This window comes from Scleropages formosus, chromosome 7, assembly GCF_900964775.1.
Source record: "Scleropages formosus chromosome 7, fSclFor1.1, whole genome shotgun sequence".
In the NCBI taxonomy this organism is placed as follows: Eukaryota; Metazoa; Chordata; class Actinopteri; order Osteoglossiformes; family Osteoglossidae; genus Scleropages; species Scleropages formosus.
Genome location: NC_041812.1, coordinates 25,055,549 through 25,078,963, shown reverse-complemented (window position 1 = coordinate 25,078,963; position 23,415 = coordinate 25,055,549). Strand labels below are relative to the sequence as shown.

General features: G+C 39.4%; 1 protein-coding gene across 1 annotated transcript in view; it reads right to left on the bottom strand.

Annotated features, from left to right (window-relative positions):
• LOC108926198 (uncharacterized) overlaps positions 1–23,415 on the bottom strand; it is a 65,258-nt gene that overhangs the window by 26,003 nt on the left and 15,840 nt on the right. The window contains exons 4-5 of the mRNA XM_018738771.1: positions 16,443–16,643; positions 1,812–1,874 (exon numbers count right to left, since the gene is read on the bottom strand). Of these exons, the coding sequence (XP_018594287.1) occupies positions 1,812–1,874; positions 16,443–16,643 (264 nt within the window). The remainder of the gene's footprint in view (positions 1–1,811; positions 1,875–16,442; positions 16,644–23,415) is intronic.

The window sequence follows — 23,415 nt, the reverse complement described above, 5'->3', positions numbered from 1 at the left end:
CTAGGCCCTAGCAGCAGATCATATCAATAATTCATATCTAAAAAGCTTCTCTCTATTGTGAATGTGTTAAATCATCCATGACATTTTAAACGGAGAGCTAATTCCATTCAACACATGCATTAAGCTAGGCTAAAGAAACATTCTGTTATCAGTTCCAAAGTAATTCTCCTTTGGTGCATTTTCCAATCTCTTGCACAGCTGTAGAATACCATCCTTTCATCTGTTACCTATCCTATAAGTAATGAAAATACTGTGATTGCCATAGTGACATTAACACTCCTTTCACATTTGCTGCAAGATCTTTCAAATGATTGATTCACAATCCTTTGATGCACTTTGCAGCAAAATCCAGTGGCAAACTAACTGTGTCAGTCATTTTAGCATTTCCTTGATATTATAATCAGAACTGAAGAAAAAAAAGTACTAAATATTTAGCAATGATGCCAAGATTCCTATGAAAGTAGCTCATGAGGAAGACTAGTTACAGGATAACAGAAACCTGGCTGGAGCAGAAAGAAAGGCTGACACTGTGGGGGCACATTGCCTATCCAGTTATAGAGTGCAGTTCTCGGCTCTGGATTTGCAAAAATACGCATTTTCAGTGCCAAGCAGTCAGAGAGACAGTTTCTTCCTGTTGGGGTAACCGATGTAGAGATTCTTCTGCATCCCCAGCTGGACATCTTTTCCAGCACAGAGAGGAAATCGGCCCGTCAAAGGCTAGTGTGCATTCCTTTAGTACGGCTCGAATCACACAGCCAGAAACACTCAATTTACTGCACTTCAGCAGGAACCCCTTGAATCTCCATTCCCTCCTATTGCTAACATAAAGGATGACCCCCACCACCACTGCAACAGGCAGATCCCTCAAACTCCAGCCAGGCTCTGACAAAACAAGTCTCTGTCACGCCAAATTGAGCAAATGAGCCAATGTCCAGCAGGAGGATGATGGGAATGGCTATTGGATATCATCCAGGGAGCACGGCAAAGGATCTGCTTGCCTTACACTCTGACCTGTCCCAGTGCTCTGAGCTCCCTGCCCCTTTCTCTCACATCAGTTCTGCTGCCTCCCCCTTCCCTTCTTCCGTTCTTTTGTAGAACCCTTGGTACTAGTTTGAGAAAACGGGTTTTTACAGCCAAGCAAACATAACAAACTCGCCCAATCATCATAAGAAATGATACATTCAGAGACAAAATACCTTGTTTGATGATGAAATATTCTATCAAAGCACACAGATTATTGCAGTCAGCATAAAAACATTAAAATAAATGCCACGAAAATACAGTGCATGAAATATTTCCACATGCAGAAAATGTATGTGTTTTTCTTGGCCATGAAATCTGTTCTGTTGTAAAATCAGACAGTGCCACATGCAGTAAAGTCCGGCAGAATGTTCCTTAGTACCATCGCCTGAGGTGTGGTTTATAGATGTGGTTACATACTGTGTAGACGGATAAACACCATCACTTTCCATAAGATTTTGTCAGCTCTTCTTAAACACCAATTAGACTAGACTAAACTTCAGAAGAATTTATACCTATTGCTTTACGCATCGCTACACGAAACATGTTTAGCTTCAACACGGATCACAGACCCATTCAGTAATAAAACGACCACAGAATGGGAATTAAAAATATTTCACACAAAAGAGACAACAACTATCCCCGTTTACTTCAAAGTAGTGTGTTTATGGATCTTATTAGTAAAGGGCTCTTACTGCATGTTTGAATATCTTCACGTATACAAAATGCATGCGACTATAATCCTTATGACTCTTTGTGACAGCGATCCCAGGCAGGGAGGCATCTCATACCGTGACTGAGGATGCAGTTACACTCCTGGCATCATCCTCCTGACAGTCCTGCTCCCCGTAACTCTATGGAAAAACAAAAATAAACAAAGATGTTTTATTCCAAGCATCTCCACACCTTTATAAATCCAGAGGCACTTTTTTTTTTTGCATTAGAATGGATTACAGACAAAAAAAAACTAACGATAGTTATAAACAGAAGAAAACTGCAGCATGTTTCAACGATCTTTATAATCTAGTAGTGATCAGATGGGTTTCATTTTATAAATATTTCTCACATCGAAAGAATGAGCCATTATGAATCTCAGTGTTTTACATGCCTTACAAAGACATCTTTACAGTTCCACTGGAGTCCTAATTTTCATTTCTACAGTTTATGGAACAGTTCTGACACTATGAAGTTGGGGCCTAGTGCCGAGTGGTGGATGCAGTGCAGACCACAGGGGCAGGTTATGCATACACAAAAGCAACAAACAGCAGGAGTCTTCCAGACACAGTGTACTCTGCAGAAGGTTTATGTGCCTGTTTGCGTAAACTGGAATCTCCACAAGTGACGCACAGGGCACCGGGAAGCTTCGTTCTCTTGGAGGTTGGCTTTGCTTGATCCAAAAGAGAATCACTTCTGACAACTGTGTTTCTATCTCACTATAACCCCCCGAACTCCAACCATCCCGCAGACAGAGCCAGCAGCAGAGAAGAGGCCTGTGTGGGGAGTGAGGCGGCAGGGTACTGTAACACAGAGAATCCATCCCACATTCTCTGGTGAATCAAGCTCACTGTGCAGAAAAGCTTTTGATTTGCCGTGACACTGCTTGGCAGCAGCCTGCACCAAAACTACTCTTCATGAGCCATGCTCTTATCGGTCCTGCTCATACTGCATTGGCGCCATTAGATGCACGGCAGAGGACAATATGTACTGGCTAAGGCAACAAGAGAAAGGGAAAGGGAATGACAGCAAAATGAGCTAAAGCAATTAATATAAATATGACGGCAAGGAAAACTGATTCCAAGGAAATGTCCTGCAAACAAGAAAACCACTGCTTTCTATAAATTGCCTCCACACTCAGCATCTCTATAGGAGACACGTTTAGATTGGCGAGGAGACGCACTGTGGCAGCTCTTGAAGGAAAAGAAAGGGGAAAATAAAACGAACCCATTAAAGTCTCACCACACAGCTCTAATCCAAATACTTACTAAAACACTTTGAGGGAACGCGAACCCCAAAAGGAGCCCTTTCATCTTAAAAATGGTGTGCCTGTCTCGGAAGCCCACTGGCAGCGACTAGAACACTACAGCGAACGTCGGGTCTTATCTCTAGTCCTTAATGAGGAAACATAATTTTGTGTTTGCATTCCCCTTTCGGATCTCCTGTTTCACACTGTCTGGCTCTCCAGGTTCGTAATTAGCCAATGTTATGCCTTAGCAACTCGCAGGCAGAAACAGAAGTAGAGTGCACCGTACTATATGTCATAATAAATGGAAATTAGATTTCTGTGGAATGTATTGCATCGGTTCATAGAAGATGGCCTATCCACACTCCCTTCAGCCACAAATGCAGAATAGCAGGCTCGGCGAGGAAGCTCAGCTGGGGCTCGGAAAGCAGGCCTCTCTGCTGGAGCTCCCTCACGGGGGCGGGGCCCTGCGGCCCTGAATGGCAGCTCGGCACAGCAGGACCGACTTTCAGAATAAACCTGCTGTGCTATGATGGACACAGGCTCGCCGTTTGAGATGGAAACAAATGCAGCTCCTTTTTCAGGAAACAGACAAAAACATCCCACCACAGACAGGAGAGGAAAACGGAAAAGGTGTATAGATTGGTCTTTTCCTTTCAATAACATTTCCAGAACATGCCATGCAACTAAACTTAGAAACCAAATATTGCCAATTTTATGCAATGGGTACAGTTTTTTTTCTATGTTCCAGTTCCAGCATCTGATAAACTGTACTGTAAAAAAAAAAAAAAAAAAAAAAAAAGGCTGCAGAAGTTTTAACTTATACCCATAATTTAAACAATCGACAAAAGTAATCTAAAGTGAGGTTATCAAGGCTTCATGTTCTGTTCCTCCCAGAACTGGGCTCTTTTTGGAGTTTACAAATGACAGGGATAAAGAACTGCATTCATTATTTGCATGCTCAACCTCCTATTACTGTGCAAGAGGTACCACACATCAACAGAAAAGTCCCGCTCCTCAGAGCTCCCTTCGAACATGTGGATGTGATTGATCTGTGGATATGGCTGCACAGGGTGTACTTCATGGAGCTGTGAGGAGAAAACAGGACCAACAGGAAGAAGAGCATAAGGCCTAACCCTAGTTTCTCACACCACCTACTGCTATGAGGAACACTTGGCTTCCCGAGGATGTCATGTCCAATTTTCACTGAGGAAGCGTAAAGTAACATGCACAACTAACAGCTTGAAAAGCTTTAGATTATGAATCCAGACATGCCATCTATTTTTTCTTTCTAATGTATATATGGTGAAAATAATATAGGCAATTAAAAAGTATATCAGCTGGTAGCATAGTGGTTAGAGCTGTTGTCTTTGAATCCAAAGGTTGCAGGTTCAACTCTAAACTACTGCCATAATAGCCTTGAATGAGGTACTTACCCTAAAACTGCTCCAGTAAAAAGAAAATTACCAAGCTGTATAAATGGGTAAATAATAGTGTGTGTGTGTAGCTTAACAGTAAGTCGCTCTGGAAAACACACACACATTTTCAGAACCGCTTGTCCCATACGGGGTCAGGGGGAACCGGAGCCTAACCTGGCAACTCAGGGCGTAAGGCCGGAGGGGGAGGGGACACACCCAGGACGGGACGCCAGTCTGTCGCAAGGCACCCCAAGCGGGACTCGAACCCCAGACCCACCGAAGAGCAGGACCGTGGTCCAACCCACTGCGCCACCGCACCCCCCGCTCTGGAAAACAGTGTCAGCTAAATGAATCTCCAAACATGCACATACACTTCAATGCACAAAAAGTGCTTATTGCATAATTTACTTGAGGAAGATGCTTGGTGTATGAAGGAAGGGTTTGTAACAAATGTCAAATTACGCCAAGTGTTAGAAATGTTCACTATAAATATCCAGGTACTTCCACATTTGGCAGATGAGTCAAATGAGTAGATCTATCTTTTCGGGATTCCCTGTGTATAGCTGGGTGGGGGTTTAAATGCTGACTACAGTTCCAATGGGTCTTAGATAATCTTAGCAGAAATAAAATAATGTATGTACATAATACTGTACATAAAATGATGAACAATGTGGCAAATGGGCTGTTGAAAATGGCACTATGAACACAGGACCAGCTCAACGATTCAATTCTGGAAGGAGAGTGTGGTCTATATTCAGCAGTATCCCAGCACTCATCTGTCTTTTGTTCTCTGCTCTTCTGGCAGGAATATTGTGAGCGCAGACAGCAGACATGATCTGGGAGACACAATCACACACCTTCATTTCTCAGGAATGCCTGAGTACAGCCACTTTCATATCAATACCAGACAATTTCCCCATATTCTAAGTCATCAAAGTAGGCCATTAATCCACCCCTGTGCTCCTTTCAAATGCTAACATTTTCCTCCCACAAGCCAAAACATTTGTCCTACAGCACGGCACAAAACACACTGTGGTATCAATAATGAAGGATCAGAGGCATGACACAGATAAAAGGAAAGCAATTTACGTGGTATCAATGACAGGATAAACTCTGCATCCCAAAACTGCCTTATGATTTGAAGGTTTAAGATACTGAAATCTTCACAGCAACAGCTGCAACTGTGGCCTTTATTATATACAAAAAACTATTAATCTTTTCAAAGAAAACAGCCTTCCAAAAAGACCTGCTATCGGAAAATATATGAAAGCTGACAATAGCACACTTTCATTGTCACTTTGACAATTACAAAAGCATTAGAATGGGGGGAAATTAAAATTGTTGGCCAAATTTCTCTACACAGAGGTCACTTATGCATTCTAAGATGCAAGAAAGCACAATGTTCTCATGTTTTGTATTTCAAATGGTTACAGAAGCAGCAGACTTAGCACAATCCTACTAGTAAGAGAGGAAATTTTCAAGCCCCATTAGGAGCACATTTATCATCTCCCACAGATGATTTAAGGAATGACAGGGTCAAATCACTTTAGATACCTAGGGGAAATCAACATTTGTCAGGGCAAAATAGAGTTGCCTTTCAAGTCAGCCCACTACAATATCAACTCTTGATCCTAATTTTGTCCATGCAAACGGGGATGTGACCATCCCCATCATCTTCTAATTCATTACCCTAATACGTAATTATCCCCTGTAGTTTCAGCAATTTATTAAAGCTTGTCTTTGTGTAGATTCCAAAGCGTCGAACTGTAACTCTTTAAGAAAACATTTACATTTATAAATTTAGCTGACGCTTTTCTCCAAAGCAACTTACAAGTACCTTGCTCAAAGGTACTACAGTCAGAGGTGTGATTTGAACCTGCAACCTTTGGGGGCCAAAGCCAGCAGCTCTAACCATTATGCCACCAGCTGTCCCTGTGAAACACCTTGAGAAATAAGACCAAGCTTTTTAGGAAGTTCTGGGATTTCCCATATTTTATTACATGGAGAAAATCAAAGAATTTCAATGAGAAGTTTAATGTCTCAACATGTGTACTATGCTCTTGAGCTGCAGGCCCACCTTGTCTGAAATTAAAGTCCCCCCCCCCCCCCCCCCCCCCACCCCACATTTTTTACACACATTGTACCTTTTAAAACTAATTCTCAAAGAATGTTGTGTCTTAAATTTGTGACTAGATCATTCAGAATAAAGCAGCATGTACATTACAAGACAATCCCTACCGTTTCCCCATCGCTGTGTCTGGAAAGGTGCTGAGCCAAGATTCAGAGCATTTTGTTACCACTGGGCTGCAAACAAATTGCTGGCAGAGCTGATTCTTTGCTCTTTTCATCTCCTGCTAGTGGTGCTGCAGCACAGACGTCTTGGATTTGACTGCAGAACTTTATCAAAGTTTTGAAGAGAGTCCAGAAATCGGTATGGACACTGCTTTGTGAAATGCATGAAGTCTGTTTAAGTTTCTAGAAAGTTCAGTCTGCAAGCAGTGTGCAAGTGGGAATGAAATCATTTATGGATTTCCATTCCTTTTATGTCCTTAAAACACATTCACACATTGGCACTAGGTAAGACATATTACATCTTTCCAACAATATGGAAAAAATATATTTTAAAAAAATGGCAGTTTTGAGAATGTTGGTTATTATTTTTAATGTTGCAGTTTCTGACACTTTGATGCAATCAGTGAATAGCCCCAGCACCGAGCCCTCTCATGGGAGCTAGCTGTCAGGACTGAAAAGCTGGTGGGTAGATAATTATCGGAGATCAAACCTTGCTAGTTAGTAGGCAGAAATGGGAGGCAAATGCCAAAAACCAGCCAATGTTTTGCAAATGCTTGTTCAAGGATTTCCTAATTGCTATAAGTGGATCGTTCAGGACTGCCACGTCAAAAGTAGCCCAGTATGTGATGTCATCACTCCCACTATCCAATTTTGGTGTACACTAGGTAAATTATAGCAAAGGGCAAACAGAACACTGTTTTTCTCTCTGCTAACACAAAAGCATACATACTCACAAAAACTTCAGTAATGAAAAATAAATATCACATTAACTTTGACAGATAATAACATCAATTACTCAATTACAGCTTCAAAATGAGAAGCTTATAATAGTGCAGTGATTTTCCAGGGTTGTGCTCACTATATGTGCATCACATTTTCCTCTTACAATAAATGTTATAGGTCAAAGAAAACAATAGAAGGAAGAACGAAATTAGCTGAGGGGAGTTAAACTAATTGCACACTGGAACAAAATTACAGAAAAATATGGAAAAGTCAATGAAGGCCATCAACAGAACAGCTGGATATTTCTATAAAAAGCATTACTTAATAATTCAGCCAACATGACACATATTTCTATGTTTAGCCCTGACTTAAAAGAAAGGGTATATGAAATTAGATTGGACAACGGCAATGGTATTTCAAATGCTGCAAACACCCATTTTCTTTGTGTGAATGTGACTTCTTCGGGATCATCCACAGATCTCATTAAATTCACCCATAAAGAAAGAGAGGGGAATCGCAGCTCCCAGGAATTTGGAAACATCATATGCTCTCCATTCTTGCAAACAACATGACATCCCTTCAGTAGGAGGAAGAGTAGCAATAATTTTTTTTCCCCTGAAAAGGATAAATATGGTCCGTCTCCTCTTGAATGAAGCTCAGACTTTTTGAATAACAAAGCTTTTCTAAGTCTGCTAATGGCTCTCCATCTCTGACATTAAGAAGCACTTTCACTGCTTCGCATCTTGACACCCCATTTTGAAAACATGATACCACTTCATTCCCCCCTTCAGTTCACACACAGAAACTTTTCACATGCTCAGATACTTAATAAAGGAGTAGAGTTTCTAAATGCAATATTATTCAGGGTTGCCCTCTTTTTAATTGCCTCCTTGATTGGTAATGTTTAGAGACCTTCATCTACCTAGGGTTAAGCTGTATGTTTGCAACTAAAAGAATTAGTGAAATTACTGACCATGAAGTGAAAACTAAATAAAAAAAATACTGTCGGGCAGGGGGGTAAATGAAAGGTGATATTTTTTAAAAGATTTTTAAAATTGAAATTATCCAACACAGATAAATCTAAAAAAAAAAAAAAAAAAAAAAACTACTTACTTTAAAAACCATTAATACGTGACAATAAGGCATAAGCTTCGTGAGAAGTGCCTATAGATTAGAAATGAAGTCCAGCTGTACTCCTTCTGCTTTTGGGTTTCATCCTCAGTTCGGAACAGCGCTGGCAGCTTTATAGTGCCTCCGTCTCCCACTTGCTGGAGATAAGGCTGTAAAGTGTGACGCTTGATGGGCCTGATTAATTCCCTGGGACGAAGGTTTGTCTTCCTCAGCTCACTGAATGACTTCATTCTAGCAGATGAGGTCACCAGAGTCAAGGCAATAAAGTAGCTGATATTCACATTAAAGGCGGCTTTCAGAGCCGTCAGCCAATTGGGAGAAAAAAGTCTGTGCACTTCTTCTTCTGGAGGGAGTCCTTCAACAAGAGGCAATAGGATCCGCTGTCCCTCTCGCTGCTAGAACAGCCCGAATAATTGGCTGACGAATAAATTGAGGCACAGCCAGTAAGAGTTTACTGCTACATATCCCTTAGAACACAAAATGGCATTAACTGTTACTTTTCACACAGAAAAATCATATGTAACATTATACAGGTATGTCCTCATTTTAAACATTTCTAGTTAGTTTTGTTTATTAGAATAAAGCTGATTTGCTTAATGAAAACTGATAATGTCTCTGATAATTTGAGGTAGTATTAAATGTTATTTAATTGCATATAAAATGTAAACGAGAAATAATATTCTGATAAGCTAAAAAATAAGACCGGCATTGCTCAATTTAAAACATCACAGCGGAGAGCAAAATTTTGCTCTGAGCATTTCATCTTTGTATTTATGGCATTATAAAACAGAATGATTCCATGAAGGGCCATAAATTTAGTTTTTTTTTTTTTTTTCTTTTTCTTAAACTGCTCCTGCTGTCTTTATCCTGACAGGTGCGATTTCTGCATAGGCCACTAAAGTCTAGTCACTTCGTATAATCGGAATTCACAAATCAACTGTTGTTCGCACTTGAACGGTTCGGTACTGATGGGCCTTTCAGAGGATAAAAAAAAAAGCCTGCTTATCTGACAGGGGTAATGAATGGTGCGGTGGGGCCCGCCCATCCGTCCTGCAGACGGTACAGTGCAGCCTGCGGTGACACATGGCACAATGAGCCCATAAAGCAGGCCTGTCTTTCAACCTCTGCTGAGGATTGGAAGCACAGGGATTTTTATGATCATCAGTGATCCAATGGCCAATAATAGCTGAAAATAACAATAAGAAATCCTTCTGGCCCACGTGGCACAAAGGGTGACTGCTTGGAATGATGTAACGGGCTCCGGAAAGCTTACGGCCATCACTCCAAAAGAAGGATAAAAGAATACAAAAATACATTTAAAATAAAAACATATATACAAAAGTAAAATGGTGTTTATGACACTAGTGAAAACAGTTTCTGACACTGAATTAAAAATTAAGCCTATTTTAAAAAGCGTTTCACAGACATTATGCCAAAATAAGAGTACAATAACTTCCATGCACTAACAGTGCAACTCAATTTAATTAACTTTTGGCAATGAGGCACCCCAAGCTTCAATAAACTCAGAACCTTACAGTCATCATGAAAGTGCCTCATTTCATAAGCTGGCACATGTCTGAGCAACATATGTGCACATAATCTTTTAAAAAGCATGATCAAAGTATAAATTTAATTATGTCAGACGACTTTTTTGCTTTCAGTAAAGTTGACCCTAGCTAATCCTAAACTGCATAAAATTCTGGCAAGGATGTTGTCTCTCCAACATGATATGATTTTCAAAGGTTCCAGGAGAAACACACAGACCTCTCTTTAGCAGAAGCAGGCAGCAAGTCACACAACTCCACTGGATTATCTGTTCAGCATTCAGACAACTGCAGCAGATTTATATAGGGCACGAAAACAAGGCACAAAACATTGCTCAGTGAAAGAGATGTGATGGAGATGCACTGAGTATCTTGATGAGGAAAATGTTAAATATTCTGCTCAATAATGATGGCAGTATTTAAGCACCTTATGGTCTCCCTTTTTTCCTAGTGACTTTACACACACACACAGAAATTGCATGGCAGGCAAGTGATAACACACCTAATGCCTAATCTCCACTGCACAGGTAGCACTCTGATTGTCTTGGATGTGCAGGCAGCAGGTGACTGTGCTTGTTATGGCACTAAGGAGCTCCAGAGGCCTTTGTACCTCACTGATGAATTGAGGAGGATTTGTACACAGGGAATTTATCTAAAAGTTTTACCCACCAAGATAAAGGCAGTAAACAATTCACACTAAGTCAGTCAGGAAGTTTTGCCAACATGTACTTAAAACAAGTGGTTCTATGATTACAATCCAGCATCTGAAATGTTTCACAATATATACATAGAAACTGTGGAAGCGCTCTAACAATATAACATTAAGACAAAAAGCTATGTGAAAAATGTATTTCCACTTTGTTTCCCACTAATGAAAATACACACAGAATGTTTGTCAATTGCATATTCAGGGACATTTTCTTTTTTTCAATCCTTCCCTCATGAATTTCAGTCTGAATAACAATCATGGAGATAAGTATTGGTATATTAGGAAACATAATGCTTCTTCCCTGCAAAATAGCCCTTGGAATAACCTCTCTTACATCTCAGACACAGGTCCTCGCCTAGGTTTGATATAGTACTAACCTACTGATGCAAGAGTAACTTTGCAAACAGTTTAATATTAAACAACCAAAATTGGTACTAATTTGACCATATACAATATGCAGAGGTGTGGCATGTGTGTGTAATTAACATAGAAAACAAAAAAGAAAAATATTTTTTACAAGTGAGAATAAGTAGAGAATAACAAACCTTTACTCTGACAAAAGATGATGCAGTTCAGTGTTACATTTTGTTTTTTTCTTTACCATACTAGAAATCTGACATGAAGTATCTAAATGTTTAAAATTAATAAGAAGCTTTTGATAATGTCATAGAAATTAACTTCATATTTCATCAAAAAAAAGATTCACCAGCCTTTGATCATCCTCTAAAGTCGATAAGTTCTTATCATAATATTTTCAATTTTCTAATTAAGGTTATTAACTGTATTAATGGAAAAGAGGTAATTCCTTGATTAAAACTGGTGTTAACATTAGAAAGTCAAAATTTTATAATCTATGTTCCTATATTAAAAAAATAATTTCTAAAGGGATTCCCATAGAGAGCACCTCCAGCACTAAATTATTTAATATCACATCAGATCCTGGTGGAGATACACAGTCAAACTGAAACAACCATGAGGCCATGCTTAGCTTTAATTACTCTTCTCAAATCAAATATTAGCCCTTAAGTCAAGTTAGCATAATTCCATCTAAAAACCAAATGTTTTAAAACAGTGAATGAAGATAAAGAGAATATGAAAAAAGGCCTGAAATGGAAGCAGCATCACACACATGGAAACAGAAATGAAAAGCTAAATTATTATTCTGACCAGCAGCAGTTTCACTACAGATTCACGTTTTGTCATTTCAGTTTTATTTTGAAAAATAAAACTACTTAGATGAGCAGTCAGAAAAACTTGTTACAAGAGCAGAAAATCTTCCAGCCTTCACTCTGGCACTGTTGCTTATCTGCCAATATGTATTATGTACAGTATTATCGCACAAGTTCTGTGTCTTTTTAAGCTCTGATCCTGTACTGCCACTCCAAGCCACAGAGTGGCACTCTGCATTGGGCGTCACACCACATCTGTGGGTCCAAAACTATTAAAATTAGCTGTTCCGAACCCTCTTACATGTGGTGTAGCCCTTCTGCTGATAGAGCATGGCAGCAACAGCACTCTTCCTAGTCTCAGCTGTTTCACACTGCCTTATGTACACTGTGTACATAACTCTATTCTTGCAGCAGAAAAGGGGGCTGTAGGTAGTGTGGGTCTAAAGGCAGCAGCTCTACGCAAAGAACCCAGGTTCAAATCCCACATCCTGTTACATCCTAGTATTCATGATAAAGGTACTTAAATTATTGCTGGAGCGATTAGCGTTAACAGCTGTATAAAGGGGTAAATCCTTCTGTCCCACATCTGTCCTAGACAGCCTGACGCTGACTGTTGCTGGTCCCACATTAGACATGTCTGTGCTGGACACAACACATCAGTGAACAAAGTGTTCATGTCCATCATACAATATTCCCCCCTCCATCAGCCACTTGTCCAATGCAGGGTCAGGGTGGTCTAAGAGTCTATCGTGGAAGTATAAGGCAAGACACAACATACGCCCTGGTTGGGATCCCAGTCCACTGTTAGACAATCACACCTACTCATTCACACAAACACACAGATGCATAATGAAATTCTTTGCCCGGGGATATGTTTAATAATATTCCAAAAATCGCACATTTACCTCTAACCCACAATGGGAAAAATAAGTTTTTTTTTTTTCCCCCCCCCCTCTCTCCTTAATTTTCTATAAATACCTTATCATTGCCAAAATTAGGACAATTTAATTAGAACTGAAGCATTATAACATGCTTTCAGAATTGAAGCACAAAGCCCATTAAGAACACATTGTAAAATAAATTGGCAGTTATATGTAAAAATGGTCATCTCCCAATAGTAATAAAATAATTTAAAGTTAATCTTATACTAATTAAAAAAGCTCCTGTACATTTACATTTTAATTCAAGCTCTCAGGAATGTTAAAAAGAAAAGAAAATAGGACAAAGACGATACTGGCTGAAAGACAGACTGGAACAGCACACAGAGCAAGCAGTTTGTAGAAAACTGTTACTGGAGAGAGAATGGGGGGTTGGGGGGGGGGGTTGGTGAGAGGGAGACAGACAGAAAGCATCTCTCTTATGTAATCTGCTGTGCCAGATGATTGTCTTTGAGAGAAAAGCCATTTGAAGAGAAGCGGTCTGTGTGAAAAGAACAGCCCGCTCACTTACATGCCCCACAGTGCTGAGCTCGCTGAATGGCACAGGTCAGTGGAATTATTTGACAAGTGGCACATATGATGTAGGAGACAAAGATACAGTCTTGACACTCATTAAGATGGGCCATTTCTCCACCTGACCCCCCAGAAAGTGCTATTTTTCAGTGTTATAAGACCCCAGTGTCTTTGTGAAACAAGGATTTCCAGTTAGAACATAATACATCCTGACACAGATCCTCGTTGCATAGCTTTCCCTTTCCAACTGTGTAACATTTAATTTCAATACTGAATTACACTAACACAGTTATACATTACATAAATATGTGTTGATTTCCTCTAGGTGCTCCAATTCCTTGCACAGTCTAAAGACATGTTTGAAGTAAACTAGTGATTCTAAACTGATTTTAATATGTACAAGTGTGAGTGAACAAGTGTGTACACCCAGTAAAGAAATGGAGTCCCATCCTGCGTGTCTTACACCCTAAGCTTCCAGGATAAGATCTCGACTACTGATACTCTGAACTGGGAAAAACAACTGAGAAAAATGGAAATATGGATATATTTATTTACACATTTACCCCCATACATACCCCCATGCTGGCAATATTTTCTAAATATGATAAGAAATATTCTCAAACAGAAATGTCCAAAATTGAAGTTTAAATCAAAGGTACTTAACTAAAACATCTTTTTATGCACAAGATTCAGGCCAACAGCTTGCATGCCTGGAGTTAACAGGATGCAAAGGATTTTTAAAAACTTATACTTGTAACACTAACAATGTTAGCAACATTAATGAACACTGGAGATAAAAATTACTGCAAAGAGTAAGAGGATGATCAGATCCAAACACCAACATAGATGTGAAAATGAGGAGATGGAAGTACAACACTAATGGCAGGACCCACACAGCAGTGGGAAATTTATCTGGGCTGAGCCAGTGACCCCACCTTATTCACTCTGCAATGGATATTATAAAGGAGTGCCCCAAGGGATGAGTCCTGTAAGGATGGAAGCCCTCAAAGGACGCATTTTTTTTTTACCAGAAACACTCCACCCATTCCCTCTCAGCAGGGCGGGCCGCCCATAGCTTCACCCATCCACATCCCACATGGTTCATGGGAAGAGGAAAGGAGGAAGTGCAGCTACCTGCCACTTGTGCTTTGATCTCTTTTCAAACGCTGCCACCAATCAGGTGAGCTCACCCTACAAACAGCGCTGGGATAGGAACACTAAAAGCATTTTTCTGCAATGTGCTCCCAACAACATCTGAAGGAAGAGGAAGCCAATGCAGACATTTGGGACTAAGTTGAATAGCTTTACAACAGTAGCCTGAAAGTCAGTCTGTCACACTCATTAAATTATAAGCTTCACAAAAAACTATGGCTTGCTGGAACTTGGGCTTAAGAGGATTAAGGTAAAAGCACTGATTTAGAAGGGCCAAAAGAGAGAACGGATGCCTTTGAAAGAAGCTAATGTGAACCAAAAGTGTAATGGGGAAAAAACACTGTTGATTTGAACCTGGTCACCTTTCATTAAAAAGCAACAGCACCAAATGCCATCCACAAGAACATGCTATAGCCAAACATGCTTTATAACAGTTCAAAATGGATGACAACTTCTCTATATGTCTCTGCAACTCAACTAAAATTTGTCTTCACCGTCAACTTGATATAAAGTTCTAGCGAATCACCACGTATTATAAAAGGGCAGAAATGGAAATTTGCATCTTTATAGACATCTCAGGAAGATGCAACAACAAACTTTTGAGCCTGTAACATGCAAGAAAATTTTCTATATGTTTAATTATAATGCACCACAATAAACACGTTGAGCTATGTTTCTCAAATAAATTACAGCAATGAAATAGATTTAATACTAAAAACTTATGAAATGCTTTGATGATGGTAAACCAAGGTGGTTTACACTGTGATACAGCACATGACATAACTGTCAGAGGAAGTAGGTCACTAAAGTGAGCTACACATCAAAGGCAGTGGTTTACACTAGTGTAATGTTTACTCCAAAACTTCCTATTAATATCTAATGAAATGTATAAAAACTACAAAAAGTTTACAAAAATGACAAGTTATGTATACTGTATATTCGGATATTTTCTTAAACTATTGACGAAAAATGTATAAACAAATGAATAAATATCTGAGCTTAGATGACATACACACGTTCAAAGCACATAAGACCAGTAAGCACAAAAGTACAGTACCACAGCGTGGTATATGCATTTTTTAATGAACATATTACAGGCACTCCTCACTTAACGACTGAGTTCCGTTCCTATGACTAGGTCGTTAAGTGTATTTGGTAAATAAGCGCGGAGCCGCCCCTTACCGATATTTCAAGCATACTGTACGCATACATACATAATGTTTGACTGAGGGTATAAAGCAGCGGATGAACCAATCCTCAAATAGAGCTTGCATAATCCATGCCTTGTTATTTGCACGATAGTAAACAGGCAGCATGTGCTTACTAACCTGCTTCAATGCACGTGGGTTCTCAGAGCGATAGATGAAGAAAGGCTTTAACTTGAACCCAGCGACATTTCCTCCCAACAACGTGACCCTGTCCTTAAAAGCTTGAAACCGGGCATTGTTTTAGCTTCTTTGTGTATGTAGGACCTTTCGGCATTTTCTTCCAAAAAAAAGTCTAGTTTCATCCACATTGAAGATCCGTTCCGGACGGTAGCCGCCTTTCTCGATCTCAATATGTGGTCTTGGAGATTGCAAATGCTAGTGTAGTGAATATTGACGACTGTGGGAACGAGACTGAGAAAGGGTGATGCGAGATGAGATGCTTGACGCTGAGACCCCGCGTTGCCCTTTCCACGACCAAAGTTCTCATACAGTGTATGATACCGACTGGTCGGAGAGCTGGTCCTAAGTCTACACGGTCGTTAAACAGGTAGGTTAAGTCAAGTCAGGAGTACCTGTACATCAAAATTTGGAACCATCAGTACTTATACATGTATATGTATGTGTGTGTATGCATTTTCCCCATATTGTAGCAAGGTTACACTCACCTTCCCTGAGACTGTAGCTTCACTGGTCAGGGAGATGCTGTCACTTTTCAGGGACTGCTGGTCACTACAGCTGATATCCCCTCCATCACCATAGCTACTGACTGTGTCCACAAAAACTACCCTCTCAGTCTCCTCAGTCTGCTTGCCATCACGTGGCTTCTCCACCACCAGCTGCTCTCCCTTGTTATGGGCACAGAAAAGCTGCAAAAATACCAAAAACACGGTCAAGCCTCAAACAGACTAGGTAAGACTACAAATACAAAATTCCTCAAATAGATTGATTTTTTTTTCTATCAGTAAGTTTTATATTAAAATATTGCATCAGAAACTTTAAGAACAAGAACAAAGCCCTGACGGTGAAATTAAAATACTTGTTTTGAAACAGAAGGGGGTAAAAACAAGTTCACTGGTCATTACAAGAAACCCATAGCAAATAAGTAAAACAAATGTGAAAGCAAGCCAAATGGCTCTCACTACCCTGAAAAACAGATTTCAAAGAGCAAAACTGGAAAACAGGAAAAACTCCACAGCTTTTCTTAAGCAAACACTGCCGCATTATATTTCAAAATAAATACATGCACAACTCCGCTACACATGAACAGACACCCCACCCCCAAATCATCTCTACATGAAAAAAGCTACCAGCATCAGTTTTAATAAGAACTCTGCCTTTCAATTTGCTTTGGTGTCCTACAAAATTACCATATGAGAGAGTATTTACAGCTCTACAAAATTTCTATCCATTTCCATGAAAGTTGCGTCCATCCCTATGATGGAACAAAATGAAAAGCCTGCCTTACTTGTTGCATGCAATTAGACCTCAACAAGACAGCAAAGACAGTTAAACATTCCATAGAGCTGTAATTATGCTTTAACAGTTAGAAACTGCTGTCCCCTAGGAACTAATTACTGAAAAGCACTCATCACACACAAGATATATACAAACAAATCCTTCAAGCACAAAGTAAATGTTTAAACATTAAAAGGGACGAATACAGGGAGCCATACTAATCAGTTTGGTTCAGCTAATTACTCATAAGAATTGCAGCCCTGTTGTGTTAGATAATTATGACACCAAATCACACCTCAAACGAAGGGCCTCTGGCTCACTGTAATATGGATCTAATAATCAGTGTAAAAGTAATCAAGCAAAAACGAAGCTAGACTGTTGGGGATGCATACACCACTACAGGCTTATTACTGGCTTTTCACGACAGCTTTGGAGAACACAAGCACAGGTGTCACTGTAGTTGGAGGCTGGTTGGGCACAGAGCATGAAGCAGAAGCAGGGCAGGGAAGCCAAAGCTCCTTGTCAAACATGCACCCTGAGCTTTCAGAGGAGGCTACCTAACATACAGTAGCTGGGTGCTGGAGAACTCCCCTATCACAGAAAACCACAAATCCAACGAAACCTGATCATATGGCCTATATACTGTGCAGCCCATGCCTACCTTCTCAGTTAACAGAAAACGATAATGTTAATTCTTCAGCTCCACTGGTGGTCTCTGGAGTGCATATGAAAACAATGACTCATGAAAGGTTCTTCTACATGGACACTTATTTGTCTTCCAGTACAAGGGGACTAACAGATTCTAGGATGCCACACAAATAAACCCATACGCAAATGGGATCAACACTTCCATTTGCCAACAGATTTCTAAGCAAAAGTACCCCTGCACTCATATCATGCTAAAAGGCAGGAGAGTACTGGAAACACATCAAATATTATTCATTCCAAGTGTCAGCCATTATGAATGCAACTATTTGGCTCCAATATCTGCCTGAATGAGAGGGAGAAACAAAGCTGTATAAATCCTATTTGGGTTAGAAGCAGCACATATGGAACCTAACCAACTCATGCTAATACAGCTAATAGGATGTTCCACTCTAAACGAAAGCTCATGTTAATACCGATATTTTCATTCATGCTGGAAATTGTAGTTTGAAATTACAGTTTAATGCTTTAGATTTTTAATAAAAAGAAAAAAAAAAAAACCTTGACAGCAAAAAAGGGGAAAAAAATTACCACAGCCTCAGAATAGAGCCTTAGCTTCCTATTGTCAGCCAATTACTATGCAATCTTTTTCTTATGACTGAATAGCTCACTGTTAGCAAATAATGAAAAGGCAATTATGGCAAAGCTGTGTTCACATTACCCTCTTCATTTTATGCGGACTGTAATTATTGTCAATCCTAGAGGCTTACTCTACCATGGAAGATGCACCAGGGAAGAAAATGGAGTGGGCTGGTGCATGGAAAATTGTAAATGTCACAGCTACCTTTTTTATCAGCACTGCTAGACTTTTACTATCACAAATGTGTGAGCCTACAGACACACACATATGAACAAGGAACACCTGTATGTGTATTTTTCAAACTTTATATTATCACATAAGTAGCTGTAACATAATTAGCAAAGAATGCAGGCAGCAAGTAGGATAATACCCTAAAGATGAAGCTGATGAAAATGAAAAAAGAAAATGTTCCACATATTGCAACCCAGTTTAAACAAACTGAAAAGAGTGCCATTTGGCATTTAGAGGTACAGCCTATCCCCACTTTTTTCATCAGCATTAGCACTAATATCAGAATTTGCACACCACGTCACAGCTAGACACTATATAAAATACAAAAGTTGTTTAAGTAGAATAAAAAAATTGAACAGAAATAATACAATTGTGTCAACACATCCGCACACATCCATGAGAAATCAGCTAAATCCAATCAAGATGCAAAATTATAAACAGAAAACTGACAAATAAAAATGCAACGTCAGCCAAGGCCCCTAGACTACTGTTTTTAAGGTAACAGTCCACATCACTGGTGACAATCCTGTATCCAGCACACACATTTATAATTATTTCCTGAGTTTTTCAGAAGCCGCTTCTCCTTTCGTGTTCAACATGATTCTTGAAAAGACACATGAATGAGTGTTCTCCAAGATACACGGCACATACAGAAGCCAGAAAACCTGCCTTTAAGATCGGTGCTGAAGGCTGTCACAGTCGTGTTCCTCTTCTGAGGCAGTATCGCTCCTCAGCAGCTTCTGAACAAAAGCAAGCACGACAACTTCACACCCAGTTCCAGCGGAAAAAAAAAGCAGTCTTTTTACAACTTCCACAACTCTTAAACTTCTAAGGGCAAACGCATTCATGAACAACTTGTTTTTTATGCCATCCCCATATTTCTTTATTTACCTTGCTGGAGGGAAAACAATGCATTCCTTTACACAGCCACAGTCAGACTACAGACTCTGACAAAAACAGATTGGACTCACTAGTTGTCCAACAGTCTGAACACTTTGCATTTTGATGTAGCTGTTTAGGCCCTGATACATGTACACAGGCTCCTGGTAATTTACTACAAAGGAGCAAAAAAAAAAACAAAACAATGCATAATGTCCCTACACATTACTTTGAACTACAAATGGAAAAGTCGTCGTCATCGTCTTAAACAAGTAAAAGATGATAGTAACTACAAACTATATTAACATCATCTCCTGCTGTCAAAGTGAGATCATTTCTGTGCTCTCGTTGTCATGAGACCTGTAAGAAAATGTGCTTTGTATGAAGTACCTGGTCTAATGTCAACTTTGCTATGATGTATTACTGCATTCATACTGCATGCATCACCTTTATGTTATGTATGTATGCCAGCAATTTTTCAAGTAATTTAACATTACAAGATCTGGGGGAACTAAATTACTCCACCTGCAGACACTGAAGAAATGTAAAACCTAATCATAAGCATAAAACATTGTCAATGTTATAATACAAAAAAAGCTTAACAAAAAGAGTATAGAATGATACAGAAAATGCGTTTTGTGGAATGAAGTGCACTGGATATTATAACCAGGTGGTAATACAAACCATGTTCTGCTTCCTTTCTTTGATTAAGTGCCAAAGCTCAGATATCTTCCTTGTTTAAAGTTGAATGAAGCAGCCCAAGTACAATACTCAGGTACAACACCAATCTTAACCCAAAGAGCCAACCACGAACATGACAATGGCTACAGGGATACAAACCTTACAATGATTCTGACAAGAGCAATAATTGCAACAACAGTTACGCCATAGGTCATAGAGAGCTGAGTGACCTAAGATAAACAGATCAGGATCTTGGGGGTAAAAAATAAGGTATATGAACAGGATCATATGTTTCCTTTCTGACACAACTGTCTTACACACTTGTATAGGTCAGGCACCGTCAGTACCAAACCAGGATGATATTTGTTCAGTTTTTAAATGTTGGACTCCTGCTATGTAAGAAAACGTGCAGCTCTTTTTTTGGAATGTGGGATCTCATTAAGCTTCACATATCAATTTAAATCCAATGGGAGCAAGGGTGATTCATGGATAGGTTTGTTGTGATGCCAGTGTAGGCCAGCATATCCCAGAGTAGTAGTTACAAACTCCATGACATAATCACCTGCTCTAGAACCCCAGCTGGGCATTCAAAATGTTCCCAAAGAAAACATCCACAACAACACACTAAGCAATGGGAAACTTCAGCACCTTTCAGATCTTTAAAAGTCACAAATCATTGGTTTCACTGGAAAAAAGTGCAGAGAAAATGATGTTTTAAACTAGGCATGGTAAATACAGTTTCCAGACTCAGAGGGATTCCCAAATTACTTAGAAGAGGAAAAAGCCAAAATAGACCCTGGCGGTCAATGGTGCAAGTGCTAGGTTCAATTAGGGATGGTAGGAGGGCTGAATTACATGGAGACTCTATAACTCTACTCTAGTAGTTAACCTCAAGCACTTATAAACACTCAACAGACACAAGCACATTTAGACATGACAAATGTGAAAAAATCAGGAAGAAACAGCACTTTCCCTTCACATGGGACTTTGTTTAGTCTTCCTGGCTACAATGAGGGATTTAATTGGTGCCACTACAACATTCTCCCACATCCAGTAAAAGTCATGCTTTTAAAAAAAATAAAAAAAAAAAAAAACCCAACAATTGCAAACCCATAAGGCCCAAGGCAGCCAAGAGGTCATTAACATTGTCAGGTTACAATTCAACTTAACGACTTGTGTAACAGCTTAGAAACCACAAAGTAGGTTCAAATACACTCCAACTGTTCTGTCTTCTTGTATGATGACCATTACTATTAACTGAAATGTGTAAGCAAATGTTCATCATAAAAGCTGAAATAAGAAATCAATGCAATGGTGGTGATGTAAAATAAAGTGGTGATGAAGACACTACTTGAAATTTGTAAACTCACAGCTTACAAAGCAATCCAGTAACATACGCTACCCGCTGGTTTGTGGCAAACTGTTCTTTACATCTCACACAACACAATTATTTTAGTCAGTCACTACGACTATTTGATCACATGCTAAAGAGAGCAGAATCAGTTCTACATTAAACGGATAAGACCACTTGGGTCAGAAAAGAGTCAATGTGTGGTTAGTACTCAGGTGAGAAAAAGCCACAAATGGTGCATTTAACACATTTTGAAAGGCCTCAATGAGCACAGACTGCCCGGAGACAGCAGCTACCCAATCTTCTGCTGGGTATCCCTAATAGAACCTGATCAAGCAACAAGGATCCCCCTGTCTCAGCCATAAGGCAGGCCATGTCTATCCACAGCAAGGGGCAGGTGTGGGTCCTTAGTCTCCTCTGCCCAGATTCCAGCGAGAGCAGGTCAGAGGCCCACAGCCTTTGGCACGCTTCACATTCAGCTGTCCCACCCTAAGTGACTCTTCAGTATGTTGCCTCCTTATTACACACCTTAGGAAGGCAGATTCCATATCATATTTAGATCAGCATTACCACACTCCATGTCAAGAAGCCAACAGGAAATAGCCCTCAAAACAAATAAGAATAAAATAGCAAGAGTGAAGAAGATATTATGTTTGATAAAGTGTTATATCAACATAAACATTTAGCAGAATTCTTTGTTGGGCATTTGGAAGAAAGGCACTCCCACCTGGGCACCAGATACAGAAGCTTTAGAAATCCCCCTGCCCCTGACTATTCTAATAAAGTCCATAAGGAAAGAAATCAAAGAACTTCCTGACATTCCCTAACAGTTTCTAAGGAAAAACTATTTTAGGGCCTAACATAAACCAGAAGCCTTTAGCTTCAATAGGCCACTGTGCACACAGATGTGATGATAATAAAATCAAAGTTATGTTGTAAAAGTTAATTTTCCAATGATGACATCAATAGGATGCAGAGGGTGAGGCTTACAGTCAGGATGGACAGGCTACAAATTATACCTACCAAATGTCACATCCTGTTGTCCACCCTTCCTGTGCAAGGGACAACCTCTTATTCATCATTAAAATTTGACCTTTTGTTAACAATGACTAATACAAAGGGCTATCAACCAATCCCAAAGTGAAGAGGCAGAACATCTGAGTTGTACATTGTTTAATAAAAAAAAAAATTGCCAAATGCATAGATGTAATTGTAAGAAGAAAAAAAAAAAAAAAAAAAACACTGGACGATCAGGTCCAAGGTTTATTAGAGGCATGTTGCTTCTGTGCATGACATTATGGCTAGTATTATACAGCTCATACAACATAATTATGTTGATGCTAGCTTTAATATTTCAACTTAATAATTGAAATAGTCTACACATGCTCTTCAAGCAAGGGGGCAATGTTAAATCATTATTTTAATCACTGGATTAGAGCTTGTTTCAGAAGCAGTATCAGGCTAAAATTTAGTCTGAGAAGATAGCTAATAAATAGCATAAAAAGTGAAAAGGTGTCAGACAGCACAGCTGCTATAGATTTCTACATTTACCATAGCACATCAAATTAAGTGGTCCTGTTCATGATGTCATAATTAATACGCTTTTGCCAAGGCAGTGAGCAGGAGCTAATCTTCTGATTAATTCCAATGACATGTTGCACATAGAATTGAAAAATCTTGCTTAAGAAAAAAAGTAACACTGCAATAGCACCACATTTATATTGTCCTTTACAAATGTGATTTTTGTTTAATGTAA